The sequence below is a fragment of the Ictidomys tridecemlineatus genome, chromosome 6, assembly GCF_052094955.1.
Source record: "Ictidomys tridecemlineatus isolate mIctTri1 chromosome 6, mIctTri1.hap1, whole genome shotgun sequence".
NCBI classification, from domain to species: Eukaryota; Metazoa; Chordata; class Mammalia; order Rodentia; family Sciuridae; genus Ictidomys; species Ictidomys tridecemlineatus.
The window spans coordinates 17,257,113-17,275,862 of NC_135482.1; the positions used below are offsets into that span (position 1 = coordinate 17,257,113).

Genomic DNA, 18,750 nt, shown 5'->3' on the forward strand with positions numbered 1-18,750 from the left:
TGGCTGGGCCTGACCTTCTAAGTTTCTACTGTCTCCCCGTAACACCATCAGCCAGGAACCCAGCCTTTAACCCATGATCTTTAGGAGGACATTCCAGATCCATGGCATCTTTTCTAAACTCAGTAGTCACTTACTATAGTAACTGGGATTTGGGTTTGTCGTTTTAAAATGTGTAGTCATTATTATTATTATTATTTGCTTTTCTATGAAGTATTTGGATTTTTCAATTTCTCAAAATTCACCCTAGTTAACAAAGTAGGTTCCTACCCCCAATTCTGTCCATCAGCAGGTGTCCGTAGTTCCTTTTTCATGCCAGATCCTCTGTTCCAGACTCTCTGAGGAAATTTCATTGCATTCATTGACTTCTGGTTCTTCATAATTATTGGTTGTCCATGATATAAAAAGGAAAGAAAGAAAGAAATAACGAAAAAAAAAAAAAACCCAGCCAACCAATCCAGCAAACAAAAGAACAGCCATATTTGAAAATCAGAAAATTATTTATCTAAAAAAAAAAAACTTCTTTAAATGCTGAGCTTCATGTTATAAGCCTTAACTTTCAATTCATTAATGCTGTGGTTTGGGGGTCATTGGGACAGAGAATTGCAAGGGAAAGTGGTGGACTGTGAAGCTTACTGGGAAATGCTTGGAGGGAACCAAGCAGAGTTCTGAGGTGATGTACCAGTCTGTGTCTCACCAAAATTCAGACTATAGTAAACTTTTTTTGGAAAATGCCCTTTTGATCAATTGCAATCATTTCCCACTCAAGATGTGCCCTACCGCCCACCCCCCAGCACTTGAAGACATGCTTGTCCTCTGTTCACTTGGAAATGTTCTGCTTGGAAATTGTTTAAAAAGACTGGCTGACAGTCAGCCTCAGAGGAGAAGCCTTTGTCATCCTTTTGATGTCCTGAGATGGATTTCTCAGTGGGTTGGGCCCCTGCCAGGTTGTAAAGGTTGACAAGCGACTGGAGTGCAGTGGAAAGGGCTTAGAACTGAGTGATCCAGGTCCTGGCCTGGCCTTTGTTATGACTCCATTTCTCTGAGCTGCTGTTTATTCTAGAAAGAAGGAGATGGGTGTATTGGTCTACCTGGCAAGTTTGTTGTCAGAGTTGTGGATACAATAACCCCTTGGCACACAGAGACTGGCACATAGTAGGAACTCAATAAAGGTTATCTTTAAAAATTGCTATAAGCAGGTACCTATTTAGCTGTCAAGCAGTTAGGAAGCCATGCTGAACACGCTCAGGAAGGAAGGGCTGGTTGTGATCTTCAAGCCGGCTGTCTATCCTACTATCTTTGCCTGACTTAGCAGGTTCAGAAGGGAAAAATGCTGTGGATGAGATTTCTTTAAGAACAGAGTGTTCCTGTAGACCTTGGAATTCCACTGCAGGGTGGGTCTTGCCTAATTGAAGGCATTGCTGATAACTTGTCATTCAGAGTGTTTGGTGTGAGCTCACCCTAAGTTTAATGAGACTGTATTTTTAGGGTGCAATCAGATGAAGGAGACTCACACTGCCCATCACGGAAGCCCCCATTCAAGGTGTTTATAGAGAAGCTAAATTTTTACTACAAAGGCCTGAGTAATCAAGTGTCTCCTCTCTCTTAGGGTTTTAAAGATCCTGTGTACCGAGCAAGAAGAAAGCAGTTTGCTGACATTGCCTACAACTACCGCCAGTAAGTCTCACCTATTGCAGAAGAGATAAGAGAGAAGTGCCTACCCCTAGCCTACATCTCTTTTGCTTTTGATTGGAAAATACCAGTATGGAGTGTGCCATGGTGTATGCGTGTGTGTGTGTGTGTGTGTGTGTGTGTGTGTGTGTGTGTGTGTTTAGGCCCTCCTTTTAATAGCACATGTTAAAAAAAAAAATTGCTACCAGACAAAACAAAATCACCCACTGCACTAGGCCTCAGTTCTCTCCCAAACTTTGTTGCCTCATGACACAATGTCTGAAATCATTACAGAACGTCTCAGTCTTGAATGAAACAGCCTCCGGTCTTCTCCACATTGAAGGAAAAAAAAGAGGATCGTTTGTATTCAAGAAGGAACTGGCGGCTTTACTGAAATAATGAATCATGAGAGGTTTGGGGCCAGCAGAGTTCCACTTTTGTCTGGTCTCACCCAGCTGTGAAGGGCAATTTTAGGATGTTTTTCTCTATTCAGGATTGAATGCCCCTCCCCGATGCTAACTTAGCCAAAAGAGAATGCAAATATCAAAAATGTTGTTTGGGAAGAGAATGGTTCTGCTATTTTCAGTCCTCATGAACTCCATTGATCCTACCATGGGAAACTTATGTTTGGAGGGACAGTGCCATCCCTGAGTTAAGGAAATGAGCAAAGATATGCACAGGAAGAGACCAGAAAGGTGGGCAGAGTACTAAGATGACAGTACTTCAGCAGCTCTGATGAGAATATCACTGAGATAACGGAGATGCTGGGACTTGGTACACTGAGGTCACTGAGTTCCTAGTTAACCTGAAAACCATGGAAAGACCTCTAGAGAAAATGGGGGAAAGTTCCTTCTCTGAAGAACTCCTGATAGTAGAAGGATCCAGAACCTGGCAGCCCTTGGTCAGATCTAAGCCCATTTGGGCCATGGCTTCTGCTGAGCAGGAATCACAGAACAGGTGACTTCTCTCTGTCCTCACCTTTGTCCCTCCATATCAGGCACAGGCAAGAGTCCTCCTTCAGAGTCTGTGGGGACAGATCACATTTGAAATGTCCTTACAGTGTGTTTGGGGTTTTGCTAAATACTTTGCATATGTTATTTTTTTTTTCAATTTTCAAATGAGAAAACTAAGGCTTAAAAAGGTGAAGTAACTTGTCAAAGGTCATATAACTAATAGGTGATAAAATTAGGCTTTTAATTTTACCTCTAAAGTTATTCTCAATACTTCTGTGGTGTCTGACAGCTGGGTACAGGCAGGTCCAGGACTCAGGGAAAATCTCTCTCTCTCTCTCTCTCTCTCTCTCTCTCTCTCTCTGGCTGTAGTGGTCTCTGCACTAGATGGTTTTCGGGCATTGACCTCACCTCTCCTGAAGATGGACCCTAGTACCTCTAGGCTGACCCAATAGAGGTTCCATCTCTTTCCAACAAAGTCAAAGTTCCGTGGTTGAGTCTCATCAGCTCTGACCAGGACTTGTCTATCCCTCAGCCAGTCACTGTGACCAGGGAACAGGACTCTCTCATTGGCCACATCTGGTTATAACACTCACCTCCGAAGATGGGGAATGGAACCTTCTTGTACCCAGACATTGTAGACGGACAGGGGAGGTGGGTACTTTACTGAAAGAATAAGGAACAGATTCTGGGTCCCTAGAATAGCAAATCTTGACCAGGGGGACATCTTGGTGCTTTGGATATTACTATCTCTTGAAATTTGTTGCAGAAGTATCAAGGTATGGTGGCACACACCTATAATCTCAGTAGCTCCAGAGGCTGAGGCAGAAGGATAGCACATTCAAAGCCAGCCTCAACAACTTAGGGAGACCCCAAGAAACTCAGTAAGATGCTGTCTCAAAATATAAAATAATAAAAAAGACTGGGGATGTGGCTCAGGCTCAGTGATTAAGCACCCCTGGGTTCAATCCTTGGTACAGAAAAAAAGAAAAGAAAAGAAAGGAAATATCAGATGCCTTTCTTTTTAAATGAGAATCAGTTATAATGGTCATGATCAACAATCTCCTGGTTGCTCTTTGTCAGTACCAGTGTTAGGGACTTTACCCTTAGTATTTCACTTAATCTTATCCACACTTTACCAATAGTTATTGCCATTAACCTGTGTTACAGCTGCACAGACTGAGATGCAGAGAGGTTTATTAAATTTCCTGAGGACACATAGCCAGGAAAGGGCAGACCAGTGTTGAACCAGTTTCTGTTCATTTCCAAAGCCTTCCCCCTGCCAAGTGCCAGCACTTGGCCCTAAAATAATGGTGCATTCCGAGGGGCTCACCTGATGTTCTTTCACAGTCCTTGATGGTCCCCACAAGATCCTCCAAGCTTGCCTAGCTTTTAATTCATAAGCAAAACCTTGTCTTTTCCCCTAATCCCTGCTCATATTTCTGTAGAAAATAACAGTGACTTGACTTTAGTTTCCTTGGATGTGCTACAACTTTGAAAGGGCAGGAGGGATCAAATTTGGAGCCTGATTTGAAATTCCGAGGTAAACAGTTTGACTTTGTCCTAGACTGTGTCCCCTGTGAGGGAAACAGGCCCACAGCCCAGGACACATCACTGGTCTTTGAGATCAGACTTTGTTTTGTTTTCATTTGTTTTCACTGTTCAGAACACAGCTCAGGGCCTTTCAAATAAATGACTCTTCAACAAAATACGTATCAGTCACCTGGGGAGCTGATCAGAATTCCAAAGTCTGGGTCGTACATTCAGTACATTCAGAACCCATGGGGCAGGGCCCAGCGTGTGTATTTTGTCAAGCTCGGTGTTGGCTATACCTTAGCATGTATTTATTTACCTGTCTCACTCTTTAATTTTTACCCTTGAATCTAGAATTTTTTCCTAAATAAAAAACACATACAATACACTTGTATGCATTCTATATAAAATATGTTTGTACTGACAAAACACATATATGTTTATATATATAGTATTTATACATATATATACATTGTGGACTCCTAGCAGGTAAATACCTTTGTAACTTCCCAGGAGTAGAAACACCAAATTCAGCAGGCACACACCCACTCAAGAAAGGTGTTTGAAACTCATGACCCAGGACCCACCTATCAGATCCAGCTTAGCCCACAGGGTTAATTGCGTTAGTTGCTGTAACACAAGGCACTGTGTGGCTTTAACTGAAGTCAGATATCTTTGTTCAGAAAGAGGAAGCATTCTGGAATTGCCTCAGCACCCTCCTCCTTATCACCTTATACCTGCTACTTTATACCTGTTGGCTACCTGCCTGGCCCCTACAGGTAAACAATTAGAGAGAACAGCAGCAGGACCAAATGATTTCCCACAGTGAGAGCAAATTCCCAGTGTGGGCAGTGAAGTGAGGGCATATATTGCTGTTTAATCAAATTTCTCATGCACCAGGAGAACCAACACGATAATGTTTCTATATCAGTACGTAGAATTTTCCCCTTTTGCATCACTTTTTTGGGGGGGAGGGTAGGTACTGGGATTGAATTTAGGGGCACTCAACCACTAAGCCACATCCCCAGCCCTATTTTGTGTTTTACTTAGAGTCAGGGTCTCATTGAACTGCTTCATGCCTCACTTTTGCTGAAGCTGGCTTTGAACTCGAGATCCTCCTGACTTAGCCTCCCGAGCTGCTGGGATTACAGGCATGTGCCATGGTGCCCTGCTCCCCATAACTTTTGAAGCTAGGCAGTGGTGGCATCCCACAAACCCTGGAGCTCGACTCTTGGTGACTTGGCCTGCATTGTTCCCCTGTCTGCTCTGTCCGGGTCCCCTGGAGACACCTGTTTCCTGTCTGTGTTCTAGTGGGCAGCCCATCCCTCGGGTGGAATACACGGAGGAAGAGAAGAACACGTGGGGGACGGTGTTCAGGACCCTGAAGTCCTTGTATAAAACCCACGCTTGCTATGAGTACAATCACATTTTCCCTCTGCTGGAAAAGTACTGTGGCTTCCGTGAAGACAACATACCCCAGCTGGAAGATGTCTCTCAGTTCCTGCAGAGTGAGTCCTCACCAAGGTCAAGGGTCCTGAGGGAGCGGGAGGGCTGGGGGAGAGGAGCGGGAAGGGGTGGTACCTGGAAGCCAGAGTGAGTCAGAGAGTTGGTAGTAATGTCCTACATCTGTCCCTGAAGTTGGGTGTTTTTTTTTTTTTAATTAAATTTTTATTTTTTTATGATACTCAAAGCTCAAGGTGCCCAGTGAGGGTTCTCTCTGCAGGTTTGCTCTCAGGAGATGGCTGCAGTATTTGTGTAAATGCCCTATGTGGGGGTGGTCTGTGCCTGGGACATGAATCCTGCCCTTGACCTTCTCTAGCTGGGTAAACCTGCCTCAGTGTTGCCACCTGTTCAATGGAGACAATGTCAACCATTTAGCCTTTCTCACAGGGATGTCATCACAGTGAAATAAGATGTCGCACATGAAAGCAGCACCTACTGTTGGCTGCTGGGGGAATTTGGACTGAATTGCCTCTGAGTGGCTCAGAGAGAGGTACTCTCGATTCTGCAAAGAGGGTGTTAATCCAGAAAACAAACAAACAAACAAACAAAATAAAACAATCAGCACGTACTGAATACCTACTCTGTGCCAGGTAGAATGAGGGAAAAGGTAGGAAGACAGAGTGCAGGTTTATAGCAACTGAGAATTTTCTGTTCATATGAACTGTGCAGACTCTGAGGAAACTAGCTGGCAGGGAGGGATGTTGTAGCTGGGACAGGTTGGGCTAGAGGAGCTTTGGGATCTTTTCTGTTGAGAGAGTCTCCTAAGATAAAGAGAAGAGCCAGAGGAAGCTTTAGCCTGAAGATACCGTGAACACGAGGGAAGAGGCAAGGAGGTCCTGAAGACATTCTGAGGTTGATTATTATCTTTAGCCAATGATAAGAATAATAAAACAGTAATACTAGCACTTGGGGAATTACATAATCATAATTAAGTGACCAGCCTCTGAAGCCAGATGGCTTGTGGCGTGTGACAAGAGCTTCAATCTCTGTGTCTGAGCTTCCTCTACTATAAAGGGGGATAATAATGGCATCTACCTCAGTGTCGGTGCAAATATCGGTGAGCACATGTAAAGTTCTCAAAACAGTGTCAAGCATGTGGCAGGTCATGTAGAGTGTTAGCTGTTCTTATGATCATTATCAATGTGATTAGTGTTCTCCTTCTAAGTATGGAACAAATTGAATGACAGAGGACCTGGAGAGATGGTGATCACAATGTCAGTTTTAAAGAAAAGATACGCAGGTATAGATGTCCAGTCAATCCTGTGTTAGACTTCCCAGAATTTTATCCTTGGTTAGGGAAACTAGCCTGCCAATTCACAGTGCATAGCTAAGAGTAGACCAGAATGTGTTCCTCCGTGGGCAGTCAATGAAGAAGGAGCCCTAGGGGAAGGATTAAAGTCACGGCCTTTGTTTCTTCTTCCCCAATACTATAGTCAGGTTCCAGCTCCTCCTGGGGTGGACTGTGTGAGGCACAGCAGAGAAACTAGAACTATTCCTTCTATTCTCTTTCCTCTGGGCAACAGAATGAAAATTCCCTTCCAACTCTGGAAAAAAAATAAGAATTAGTGAGTAAGTGTTCAACTCTAACAAGCAATAATAAAAGTGAAATATACTAGGTATTTCCAGTGAACTAAGCTCTGTGCTAAGTACGTACTTTGTACTTAGCACTCTCGTGATGTTTGAAATATCCATAAACACTATCTATCTACATTTTGCAGATGAGGAAACTGAGGCTCAGAAATGTGTTTACTTGACTCGTGTCAGCCATTCATAAAACAGTGGTGTAGAGATGTGAAGCCAAACCAGCTTGGCATCAGAGTACCTGTTGCAGGGCAGGTGCATGTACTGCTTTCTTACCTGGAGGTCTTTAGGACCCTTTGGCTGCTCCGAAAAGGGGTTTGAGTCTTTGTTCTTTGCTTCTCAGGTTGTACTGGCTTCCGCCTCCGACCAGTGGCTGGCCTGCTGTCTTCCCGAGATTTCTTGAATGGCCTGGCCTTCCGAGTGTTCCACTGCACACAGTACATCAGACACGGATCCAAGCCCATGTACACCCCTGAACCGTGAGTACTGACCTCCAGCGCCTGTTGCTAGCCACGGTGGGTGTCACCCTTTCTGCTCCAAAAACAAGGTTTAGGATCACTGTAGGCTGAACCTCAGGAGTGGTTGTCTAAATTATTTGATGGCAATACTAACAGGGAAGGAATCCTGTCTATTCTGAGGATTTTCTCTGTCCAAAATGACCAAATTTGAACATACAGAAGACTTGGAATGGGAAAGTGCTTATGAGCCACAGCTCACCTAGGTGTATGAGAGGCTCTTAGGTCCTGCCCTACGCCCTAGTGGACATATCCCTACGCCCCCTGGCTGCTGTGCCCTGCGCTGTGCTTGATCCTTACTTTCCTTGCGCTTCTTCCATTTCTCAACTGACCTCACACTCTGCATATCACTTATTCTTGAGAGTGAAGGCGTTAGCCTAAAGGAGTTACTTACCTGTTTTCTGCCCATTCCTCATGTAGAAAGATGAATTCTGGCCTGGCCTAACCCTCCTCCCCTCCAAACTCTTTGTTTGTGTCTTTCAGTGACATCTGTCATGAGCTCCTGGGACATGTGCCCTTGTTTTCAGATCGGGGCTTTGCCCAATTTTCCCAGGTAAGGAATGGATTGATTTTCCCCCTTCTAGTTATAGAGTTGGGACTGGATTTCTCAAATGAGCCGAGCCCTAGAGAGAGCCTTACACATCCTTTGCAAGAGTGGAAACCTGGTCGAGTCCTGTGATCCTGTCTGAGAGGGGTGTGTGGGTCTGTGGAGTTGGCTAAATACCCACTTTAGGGACATCATCGAGGATGAGTTGCTCATCCTCCAAATCATATTGTGCACGGTCAAACTTACTTATCTTACTTATCCTACCAGATGTGGTTTAAGAGCCTTTCATTTGTGAATGTCTCCTTGATTCCCGTGCAGACATCACCTTGCCTTCTTCCAAGTTCCCCTGGTACTTTCCCACTCTCATTTTCTTTAGGGACTTTTATACAAGTACACACACCAGTCATTGGTGTATGTATTTGAATTAAATAAGATGATATTTATTGAGAATCAAATGCCAAGGACCTGACTTACAGTTGAAATAAATAAATAAATATGTAAATAATTAAAGAGCCCAGGGTCTCCTCACCATCATCAAAGCAGCAATCTAGACCTTGATTTATCTTTTACAGTGATGAGCAAACTCAAAAGAAAAATCTTTGGGGGTGAATGAAAATATTCTGCTAATTCTCTCCAGGCACTGAGAGGCAGCCGAAAACCAGGCTTGGGGTAGCTGGGATCATGGTTGAGTGGCATGATGGCTCTGATGCACTCAGAGGATCCAACCCTACCAATGCCCAGCTCTGTGACCTGGGACAGATCGCCAGGGCACCCTGTCTTTGTTTGCACAGATCTGATCAGTAAGAAGCCTTCCCTGACAGTTCTCTTCCTCACAATGAAGAATGAGGATCAAATAGAATAACCCATGAGGAAATGCCAGGCCAAGTCTGAATTTGAGAATAGTGGGATTGAGTGTGAATAGTATAATCATTTTTTTGTCAGCTGGAAGAAATAAATATTTCCACGGATGAATTAAGAGGATACCACTTCATGTTTGAAACAAATGGACAAAACAGAAAGCCAAACTCATTGCTTACTAAGTCTGGGAGAACTGTGCTTGTAAGACACAGACTCTCTAAACAGACAAAGCTTTTGTTACTTCTGTGTGAGGTTTGGGGGAGCTAATGGAATTTGGAGATTGTTGGACTTTTAAAAGTGGGAGGGTGTACAGCTTAGTTAACTTTGATTCTGGAAGCACTTTCACTACCAGTGTAGTTACAGCTGCCCAGATAGCATTGATTACTCAGGACAGGCTTCAAATAGGGACTGGTTACTATATTAGAGAACTATCCCTTTTCTCCTTGGAGAGTAGATACTTCTTATTTTCACCTCCAGGAATTCTTCTACCAAGTGAGAGGCTAAGTGTCAATCCTCCTTAAGCCATTTCCATTTGGGGGAACCCACAGAGGGGTGGACAGTTAGGTATCACAGATGACAGCTGTGGGGCCATCAGTGTCACATGGTTCCAACTTTGATCTGGAAAATCCACAGGCAAAGAGACATTTTCAAAGTTCTATGAGAACATTCCTTTTTGACCTAAAGGCAGAACTTGCTTTTCCCTATAGGGAAGTTTGGAGTTGGGATGGAGCACAGGGAAATAATGGGGGCCAGCTCTGGGCTCAGGGAGAATGGTAATGAAAAAAATTGGGCACCATTTTGATCATTCCTTGGGTGATCTCACCAAATCCCATGGCTTTGAATACTTTCTTGACTTTGATGATGAACAAATTTATGTCCTCAGCTCAGACTTCAGTCCTCAAACTCAGGCTTATATATCCACCTGCTCACTCTAAAGCTCCACTTGGGTATTAATTAGATATTTCCATCATCTGGTCCAGAACTAAATTTCAAATCTTGTCCAAACTTCCACCTACAAACATCCTCCTATCAATCCATGACTACTCCATTCTTCCAGTTGCTTAAACCAAAAGCACAGGAGAATGTTATCACCTCCTTTTTCATTTACCACACGACCAATCTTTCAGTCTCTTCTGTGCATTCTACTTTTCAGATAGGCATAGTGCCTGACCATGTCTTACCACGTTCACTGCTGCACCCTGCGTCAGTCACCCACTGTCATCTTTTACCCTGTTGACATCATGGCCTCCTTAGTGGCATCCGGCCTCTATTCATGACCCCTACAGCCCATTCTTGCTCAGTGGCCAGAGTGAGTCTTTGATAACATAAGTCAGATCCTGTCCACTTCTCTGGTCAAAACTCTGGAATGGCTTCCCATTTCACTGAAAAGAAAAGCCCAAGCCTTAAAATACCTAAAATGGTCCGACATAATCTGACTCTGAATCCTTTCTCAGCCACACTGGTTCCCTTTCTATTGCTTGAACCAACTGATATTTCCCCACTTTAAGGAATTTTTACATTGTCTGTGTGCTTGGCCTACAATGCAGTTTCCTCAGAGATCAGTAGAACCCATGATCTTGTTCAAAGTTTTGCCCAAATACCGCCTTCTCAGTGATGCTCCCTCTGAACCCCGTTTAAGGTTGCCTCTCTCCCAGACTCCCTGAAACTTGCAATCTTCCCGCTCCCTTTTTTCTTCTGTCTCTTCTTTCCAAAGAACTTCTTCCGAGTACCACATATCTATGTATATGCATGGATATACAAACCACAAAGTCAAGAATCTGTGTCAATTTTGTACATAGTCAGGCACACAGAAGGCATTCAATAAATATTTTTGGAAGGAATGCATGAAGTCGGAAACACACACAAACACACACACACACACAGACAGACACACACACACACACACACACACACACACACTGACAAACCAAGAGACCATGAGAGGAATTCTGCAATTGAAGATGTGATGAGAAATGATCCATGACATTTCAAACTCTCCAGCTGGGTGATAGACCTGGAAGGGTTTCACACACTCATCCCCAGGTACATGATTAAGCCTCGTCTGATACTCCAGGAATGTTCCATGTTTGCTATGGGAGAAAAAAATCACTGGACTGGAAATAAGAGATGAAGCTTTAGATACCAACGCCCTGTGTGACCATGAACAGTCACCTCCCTTCTCCATACCTCATTTGTAAAGTGAGCGCAAAAGAACAAAGTGATGTTGAAAGGTCCTGCAGGCTCTAGAGATCTTGGCTTCTATGAGGTGTGGGCAGGGAAGACTTGACAGAACACCCAGGATCCATCTGGGCCCCTCTGAAGACAGCTGGCCACTCGTGACCTTTCTGTGGTCAAGCCTCAGCCTGGAACCGAGGGTAGGGGTTGGGATGGGCTGAGTTGGTGACTCTGCTTCTCCACCGTGCAGGAAATTGGCCTGGCCTCTTTGGGTGCTCCTGATGAGTACATCGAGAAACTCGCCACCGTGAGTCTTTCCTCCCCCCAGGTGGATGGTGGGAGTGCTGTGATGTGGCCCTCAGAGCTTAAAGACTTGCTCTTTCCTGGAAGGCAGGCTATTTGGGTAGTGGTGGTGGGGAATCAGAATGCAGTGGGTTCCATTTGCCCAGGGGAAGCCTCCCTTTTTGATTTCTCCTTCTTGGATTATTTTGGAGGCAGCTGCATGCAGATGTTTACACATAATTTTAAACAGAGTGTTCTTAAAAATCACAACTGGCTATACTAATCAAAATGCCTTGGTGCTGTGAAGTAGTCTGGATTCACAACTTTGAAGAGGGAATGTTCACATCTCCACCTTGATAGTGGAGCCAGCATTAGGCTCTTTTCTCAGACACAAGGTAGGAACAGGCGGGCTCTTCCTTCTCTCTCCCATGTGACTCTGATGACACTCGTTCACTGAAGCTATAGACGCAGCAAATCTGCGTAGTAGATGATTTCCTCCCTTTATACTCCACAATTCCCACACATCCTTCCCCAGTTTCTAAGCCAAGAACCCCAAGACACTTTTCCCCAGGGCAGCATCTAAGCCGTGTTGGACTGTTGAGGGGAAAGGACTTGGTTATTTGTGGAGATAAGTACAGTGGTTGACTTTAACAACACTCCAAGTTTTAGAATGGACAATAGGATGTGCCCCTCATTGATTCCACCACCCAGTCCCCTACCACCCACTGCTAGATCTGATGGAATCACCTGACAAACCCTACCAATTTCAGAACATTTTAGGGATAGAGCACCATAGTTTATGCCACAGTGAAAAAAAGAAAAAGAAAAGAAAAGAGGGGTTCCCATGTTAGAGGAATTTATTGGGGTTATCTTTAGGAGATTTCCTTAGTGCCCATCAAGGTGTATTTCCCATCATACCTTGGACTCAGCCAACTCCTGATTCAACAGGTGAGTAGGTCGGGTGAGGCACAGGATACAGAGAAGTGAGGTCGAGCAGCACTGACTCAGAGAACAGACTCACACAGGCTCCTACCTGGGCAGTTCTGTCCTTAATCCTAGGGCATCTGATACCTTCTCCTTCCTTGGGATACGCTCTCAGCATGGCTTTCCATTGCAGATTTACTGGTTCACTGTGGAGTTTGGGCTCTGCAAGCAAGGGGATTCCATAAAGGCGTATGGTGCTGGGCTCCTGTCATCCTTTGGTGAATTACAGGTATGACCCTAACAGGAACCAGGAATGGATTTAAAAGTGGTGGGTACAGGAGACCATTCTCATTTTATTGGTATTGTTGAGGCCACATGTATCCATTTTGAGGTTCAATTGGAGGCTCATCCTCCAGTGATTGGTACCTTAGTAGTTATGGTTTGATTATGACTGTGGGTGTCAGACGTAGAAGTTCAACTGCAAATGCACAGGGCCCTAGGGAGGAGGGAACTCCTGATCCTAAGACTGACCTGTGTATGCAACTTTCCATGGATGCAAACACATGCCAGAAGACGTGGTTGGCTCCCACAGCGTCTGTTGGTCTCTTTTCTTGAAAGTACTTGGAATGAGTTACCACTTCCTATCTTGGTTGTGGGTTTTAGATGAGCTAAGAAGGGTTGAATCTAGTATATGCAAAATAACGTGATTGACTGCCTTTGGGTGGAGTGTAGAAGGAATCAAGGTAAAATAAGATGTGCAAATAGCCTGTGGGAAGAGCAGGACCCCTGTTCTCCATTTAACTGAAAGCCTTTCACTTGGTGCCTGCAGTACTGCTTATCTGACAAGCCGAAACTCCTCCCCCTGGAGTTGGAGAGGACAGCGACTCAGACATACAAGGTCACAGAGTTCCAGCCCCTGTATTATGTGGCTGAGAGTTTCAGTGATGCCAAGGAGAAAGTGAGGTGAGGTGGTGACTGGGTGGGTCCTTAGCTCTGGGAGTCCCTGACCCGGGCTGGTGATGCTGATCTGTGGGCCGTTGGCCTGCAGAACTTCCCCACCTCTCAACCCTTTCCACTCTCTGTTGGGAGACTGGATATCTGACTCCCTGAGACTGTTCTGATGGGATCAGGTCTCTTTTCCGTATAGACACCAAATCCAGTCATGTGTGCAGAGTGGCCACAAAAGTCTCTCCCACCCAACCCACCAAATCAGTCAGGGAAGTCTTCCAAGCACAGGAAATACCTTCTTCATTTTGCTCTTCTAATACCTGCATAACTTGCTTCTTTACCTCCTTTATATCTTTTCCCAAATTTAATCTCTTTGTCTTCATTTCTTATGGTCAATCATGCATCAATCAACCACTTATCTGAGAAATTCATCACTAGGTGATTGTCATTGTGTCATTGATGTCATAACATGTACATACATAATAACCTAGATGGTGAAGCCTACTGAACCTGCAGCTGTATGGCACATGCAAGGCACAGCCCATGGCTCCTAAGGCCATGATGTACAAAATAACACAAGATTAACCAAGCACCAGAGAAAATGATGCAAACATTCTTGCTATGAGGCACAATAAAGCCGAGATGTATGAGGCTGCTGCTTGGCATGACACGGAATATTATTTGTTTTTACAAGTAGAAGAACACCAAAATAATGATTAAAAAGTACAGTATAGTAAATCCATAGAAAAGTAGCATAGTAACATAATTGTTGCCAAGTATTTTGTACCATACACAATTGTATTGCTATACGTTTGTATGACTGGAAGAGTAGTGGGTTTTTTGACATTGGCGTCAACATAAACACATAAGTGATATGACATTACAATGGCTATGGTGTCACTTGGCAAGAGTAATATTCCAGTTCCTGGATAACCTTCTGGGACCTCTGTTATATATATATATGATCTATAATCGGCCAAAATGTGTCTATGCAGTACCTGACTGTGCTTAAAATCTCCATCCAACCATTCCCTCAGCACTTCTGTGATTTATTTTTTTCTTCCTAGCACTTCTTAACTTCTAACATATTATAATTTAAGCTCCATAAAGGAAGGAATGTTTGTGCTTTCTGTTTCCTGCTCTTTCTCGAGTCCCTAGAATAGTGCCTGACATGAAAAAGGCATTGAATGGATAACTAGAGAAAGGGCTCAGTCCCAGAGGCAGTTCAGCAAGAGGCCTCAGAGTGGTTTCAGGACTCTGGGGCTCTCGGGCCTCTGAGCTGAGAGCTTGGCCTACAGGCCCTGCAACCCTCAAACCAGGTTCTCATCCAAGCAGGAGACAGGCCGAGCAGAGGGTCTACCCAACGTGGATGTCCTGATAGTCACCGTCACCACTTTTAGGAAATAGCTTAGAACCATCAGGTGATGGACCCAGGCCATGGAGGCCTCTGGAATCCTGAGGCTGAGTATGTCAGCCTTTGGTGCACTTAGATTGGAGTAATCAAAGGTAAAATCCTGGCCCACAAGTCCATTTGCTCTGCTCTAAAATGACTCCCACCTCCACCTCTCACTCAAGGACCCTCAGTCCTTCCTGCTGGGCATTTCTAGTTCTCTCCTCCATCCTCCTCACTCCGGGAGCCTCACTTTCCTCCAGCATCATGAAGGCTTCCCAAGAGGATCTCCCTAAAGTTCTCTATGTGGTTCTCAGCCCTGGCTTTGGAAGCCCCTGTTCTCGTGAGGCGTCAGGGTTACCCACGAAGGGAAATGCCACAGGAAAAAAGAGACTTTTCTCCAAAGGCTGCCCTGCGGGTTTTGGTTTCCAGGAACTTTGCTGCCACGATCCCTCGACCCTTCTCAGTGCGTTATGACCCCTACACCCAAAGGATCGAGGTCTTGGACAACACCCAGCAGATTAAGAATTTGGCGGACTCCATCAACAGTAAGTAGTTACCCCTCTTTCCCAGAAACACAGGGTTGTGTTTTCTTATCTCACTCGAGGAACAATAGGAGATTTATTACATGTTGGATTTGGAGACATCCCCACGTAAGCCCCGGGATCATCGGGAGAGAAGAATTTGGCAAAAAGGAGAGGTTGCCTTGAGAGTTCCTTTTCCTTTCACCCTCGGAGACTCCCTTCCATCTCCTTGCTCTACACCACTTTTCTACACCTGGTCTGCCACTCTCAGGTGCCTCTCCATCCCATTCACTCTGCCTGGAATCTCATCTCCTAAAGAGCTAGTTCTGTCTCCATTCTCAGCTCCCCAGTAGCTCATCTATTGCCTTCTACTCTTCCTTGGTTATAGAATTATAAAAGCTGTTCTTAAAAAAAAATCACAAAGTTACCTTTTTCATATCTGATTCTCCCCCAACCCTTCAAATTGTTTCCTAGTAATTTTGACCAGTTTCTAGTTCCTGTGCTCTCTGGTTGTTCCTGGCCTTTTGCCCACGTAATTCTTTCCATTTAAAATAGTATCTTTCCCAGGCCCTTTTAGAGATGTCCACAACCTGTTTGCCTTTAAGTCCTGTGTAGATACCTCTTCTTGTAGGAAGAGTGGTTAGAGGCCCTTCCTTTGTCTTCCAGTGCCTGGAGATTCCTCTCATAGAGGATTTCTCACTGTTGTTTTATAATTGTTCACTTGGCTGTCTCTCCAACTAGACTTGGGCAGAAAGCCACAACAGGTTCACTATGGAATCCCCAGATCATAGCTCTATTCCTAAGAATCATATTAGGTACTCAAGAACTATTGAATGAAGAGATGGAACTACCAAAGAGGGGAGCCCATAGGGAGGTATTCTAGATTCTGGGCAAGGCAGGAATTCCTGCCTTGCATAATGCCAGTGCAGTCCAAAGGGATAGGTTGGCTTGAAGTGTCTCTGTAATGCCCCTTTCACGTTGCCTGTGGTAACCTCCAATACACAGAACTTGCCCTCATTACTGACAATGTTCCACAGTAGGTATGGCTGCCTGTGATTTCTCATTTCAAAAAATCACTTGAAACACTCATTTGGTGTCAATGTGTTCAGTGAAGAAGCGCCAGGCACTCCAGAGGCTGGGATGTAAGGCAGAGATGTGAGGCTATAACTGCTTTTACCATTTCCATAGCTATTTTTTTCAAATTGTTTCTGAAAAGACAAAAATAGATTATCATTTATAAGGGAGTTTTCAAGAGCACAAACTAACCAGTTTAGGAACTGAGGGTTCTTAGAACTATATGATTTTATATAAGACCTCATCATCTTTCCACTTTTGCTTCTTCTGGATCTAGGAGGGAAGGAGGTTTATGGATACCCAAGGCTTCTTCCACTTTTATGATGAGTATCTGACCTGTGTTCTTTGGCTTGTGAAAACTTGGCATGAATGGAATCACATGACACCTTAGTCTAGGGATCTGACAATCTAGGCTATGTGATCTGCTTAGAGCACACATTCCCAAACATTAGTGTGCACCAGAATCATTTAGGAAGATGGCTAAAAATTTAAAAGTTCCAAACTAAATTTACTAAATTTGTGCTAAGTTTTGGGTGTTTTTATTGGCAATAAGACCTCAGGCGATTCTGACATGTGAGATTTGTATGAACCACTCTTTTGGGTTTAGTGACTTAGTTCCTTGAGGCACTTTTGGATAGTCATGTAAAAAGTAACAGAATAGCGAGTATGTGCCTGGGCAGAATCCTGTTAAGTCCTTCCCTGGTGAACAGACTCTGGAAAGAGGAAGATAATTCTATTAATAGCTCTAGCACATACTAAAACATGGGAGTACCCATAGCACAACTGCCCAACTCCTATCTCCATAACATATCTCCTATCTACATAAGTTGTAGGTGCCATAAAATTTGAGTGACACCCAGCTTCTTCAGGAAGTCCACTGATTCCCTAGGGTTCCACACATTGTGGATACTCCAAGGGTATTTTTAAATTATATGTGTGGCCCTTACCAATGGTTTTCTTCTTTTTAGGTGAAGTTGGAATCCTTTGCAATGCCCTCCAGAAAATAAAGTGAATCTACAGACAGAACTTGGGTCAACTGAGAAGCTGTCCATAGAAATCTGGCTACTTTTTTCATCCATACAACTGAAAAAAAAAAACAACAAAAACTTTATGTGACATGTTAGCCTTAAATACCTTTTAGAACAAAACAGAAGATCAACAAGTAAATGAAAATAATCTGAAGTGACAGTATATTAATACAAATCCAAAAGCATAATGGTGGGTCTTTTGGAGTCCTCTTTGATTTAGAGATCATGATCTCTGACTCCCAATTAAGATAAAATAGTACTCTGTCACATTTCATCAAGGTGAATTAATATTTGGGAAGGGCTTTATGCAAGCTTCATATGTGCTTTTATTTCTCATGGAGAAGTCCTAAGGGAGTATATGTGGCTACACGAGAGAGAAGACTGTCATCAAAATCGAATTAGTTGGTTTAATATAAATCTTATTCTACAAAATTCAGTTTCTATTTTCATTAACTATGACTCCGATTACTGCTTTGTTATTGTGCCCATGTAAAATTTCTTTAATTTTGGATCCCATTAAGATCATTACAAACATTAAAATTTTAAAGCATTGTAAAAACATTCTGTATGTTTTATAGTAATCATAATTACTGCTGTGGAAGGCATTAACTCCCCACGGGATCCCACAACTTCCAACATCATTTTCCAACAATTTGCCAAGTTTTTTGGGGGGAACTTTTAAAAGACACTTATGGTGTGGCAGATGTTAACTAAAGACATAATTGGTAGATGTTCAAAAAATATTCATTGAAGAAATAAGTGCATATATTATTAAATAGCAAGTCCACTAAAAATAATGAGGAATTTACATTAGAAAGCACATGAGGGGTTATTAAATTTTACTGTTTTAAATGCTCCTTGGAATGAAATATTCCTTTCATTGCCTTGGAAACACATTAGCTGGATAGTCTTCTGAATTGAAGGAATAACCGGAAGCTCCTATGCCCCAACCATCACAGAGGCTCATTGTGATAATCAGTCATGTGTGGATAGTCAACAGGCTGACTTTTGTCAAATGTGCATTTTAGCTGAACACATGCATGTCTGAGAGGCAGTGGGAGAATGTCAGTGTCTTTAAAGCTTTGATTTCAAATTCTTATACGACCTTACATTTTAGCTAAGTCTTAAGGGGTTTGCATAGTGCTTCCTCAAGAGCAGTTCTCAGACCAGCTGTAGTACCATCAACAGTAAATCCTGGGCCCTCTCCCACTCTACCCAGTTAGAACCTTTAGGGATAGAACCGAGAGACC

General features: G+C 43.6%; 1 protein-coding gene across 1 annotated transcript in view; it reads left to right on the forward strand.

Moving 5' to 3' along the window:
* Positions 1 to 18,061, forward strand: part of Pah (phenylalanine hydroxylase) — a 69,235-nt gene extending 51,174 nt beyond the window's left edge. Inside the window, exons 5-13 of the mRNA XM_005322350.5 lie at positions 1,607 to 1,674; positions 5,463 to 5,659; positions 7,579 to 7,714; positions 8,234 to 8,303; positions 11,581 to 11,637; positions 12,730 to 12,825; positions 13,366 to 13,499; positions 15,307 to 15,422; positions 17,441 to 18,061. Of these exons, the coding sequence (XP_005322407.2) occupies positions 1,607 to 1,674; positions 5,463 to 5,659; positions 7,579 to 7,714; positions 8,234 to 8,303; positions 11,581 to 11,637; positions 12,730 to 12,825; positions 13,366 to 13,499; positions 15,307 to 15,422; positions 17,441 to 17,484 (918 nt within the window). The 3' untranslated portion in view covers positions 17,485 to 18,061. The remainder of the gene's footprint in view (positions 1 to 1,606; positions 1,675 to 5,462; positions 5,660 to 7,578; positions 7,715 to 8,233; positions 8,304 to 11,580; positions 11,638 to 12,729; positions 12,826 to 13,365; positions 13,500 to 15,306; positions 15,423 to 17,440) is intronic.
* The last annotated feature ends 689 nt before the right edge of the window (positions 18,062 to 18,750 follow it).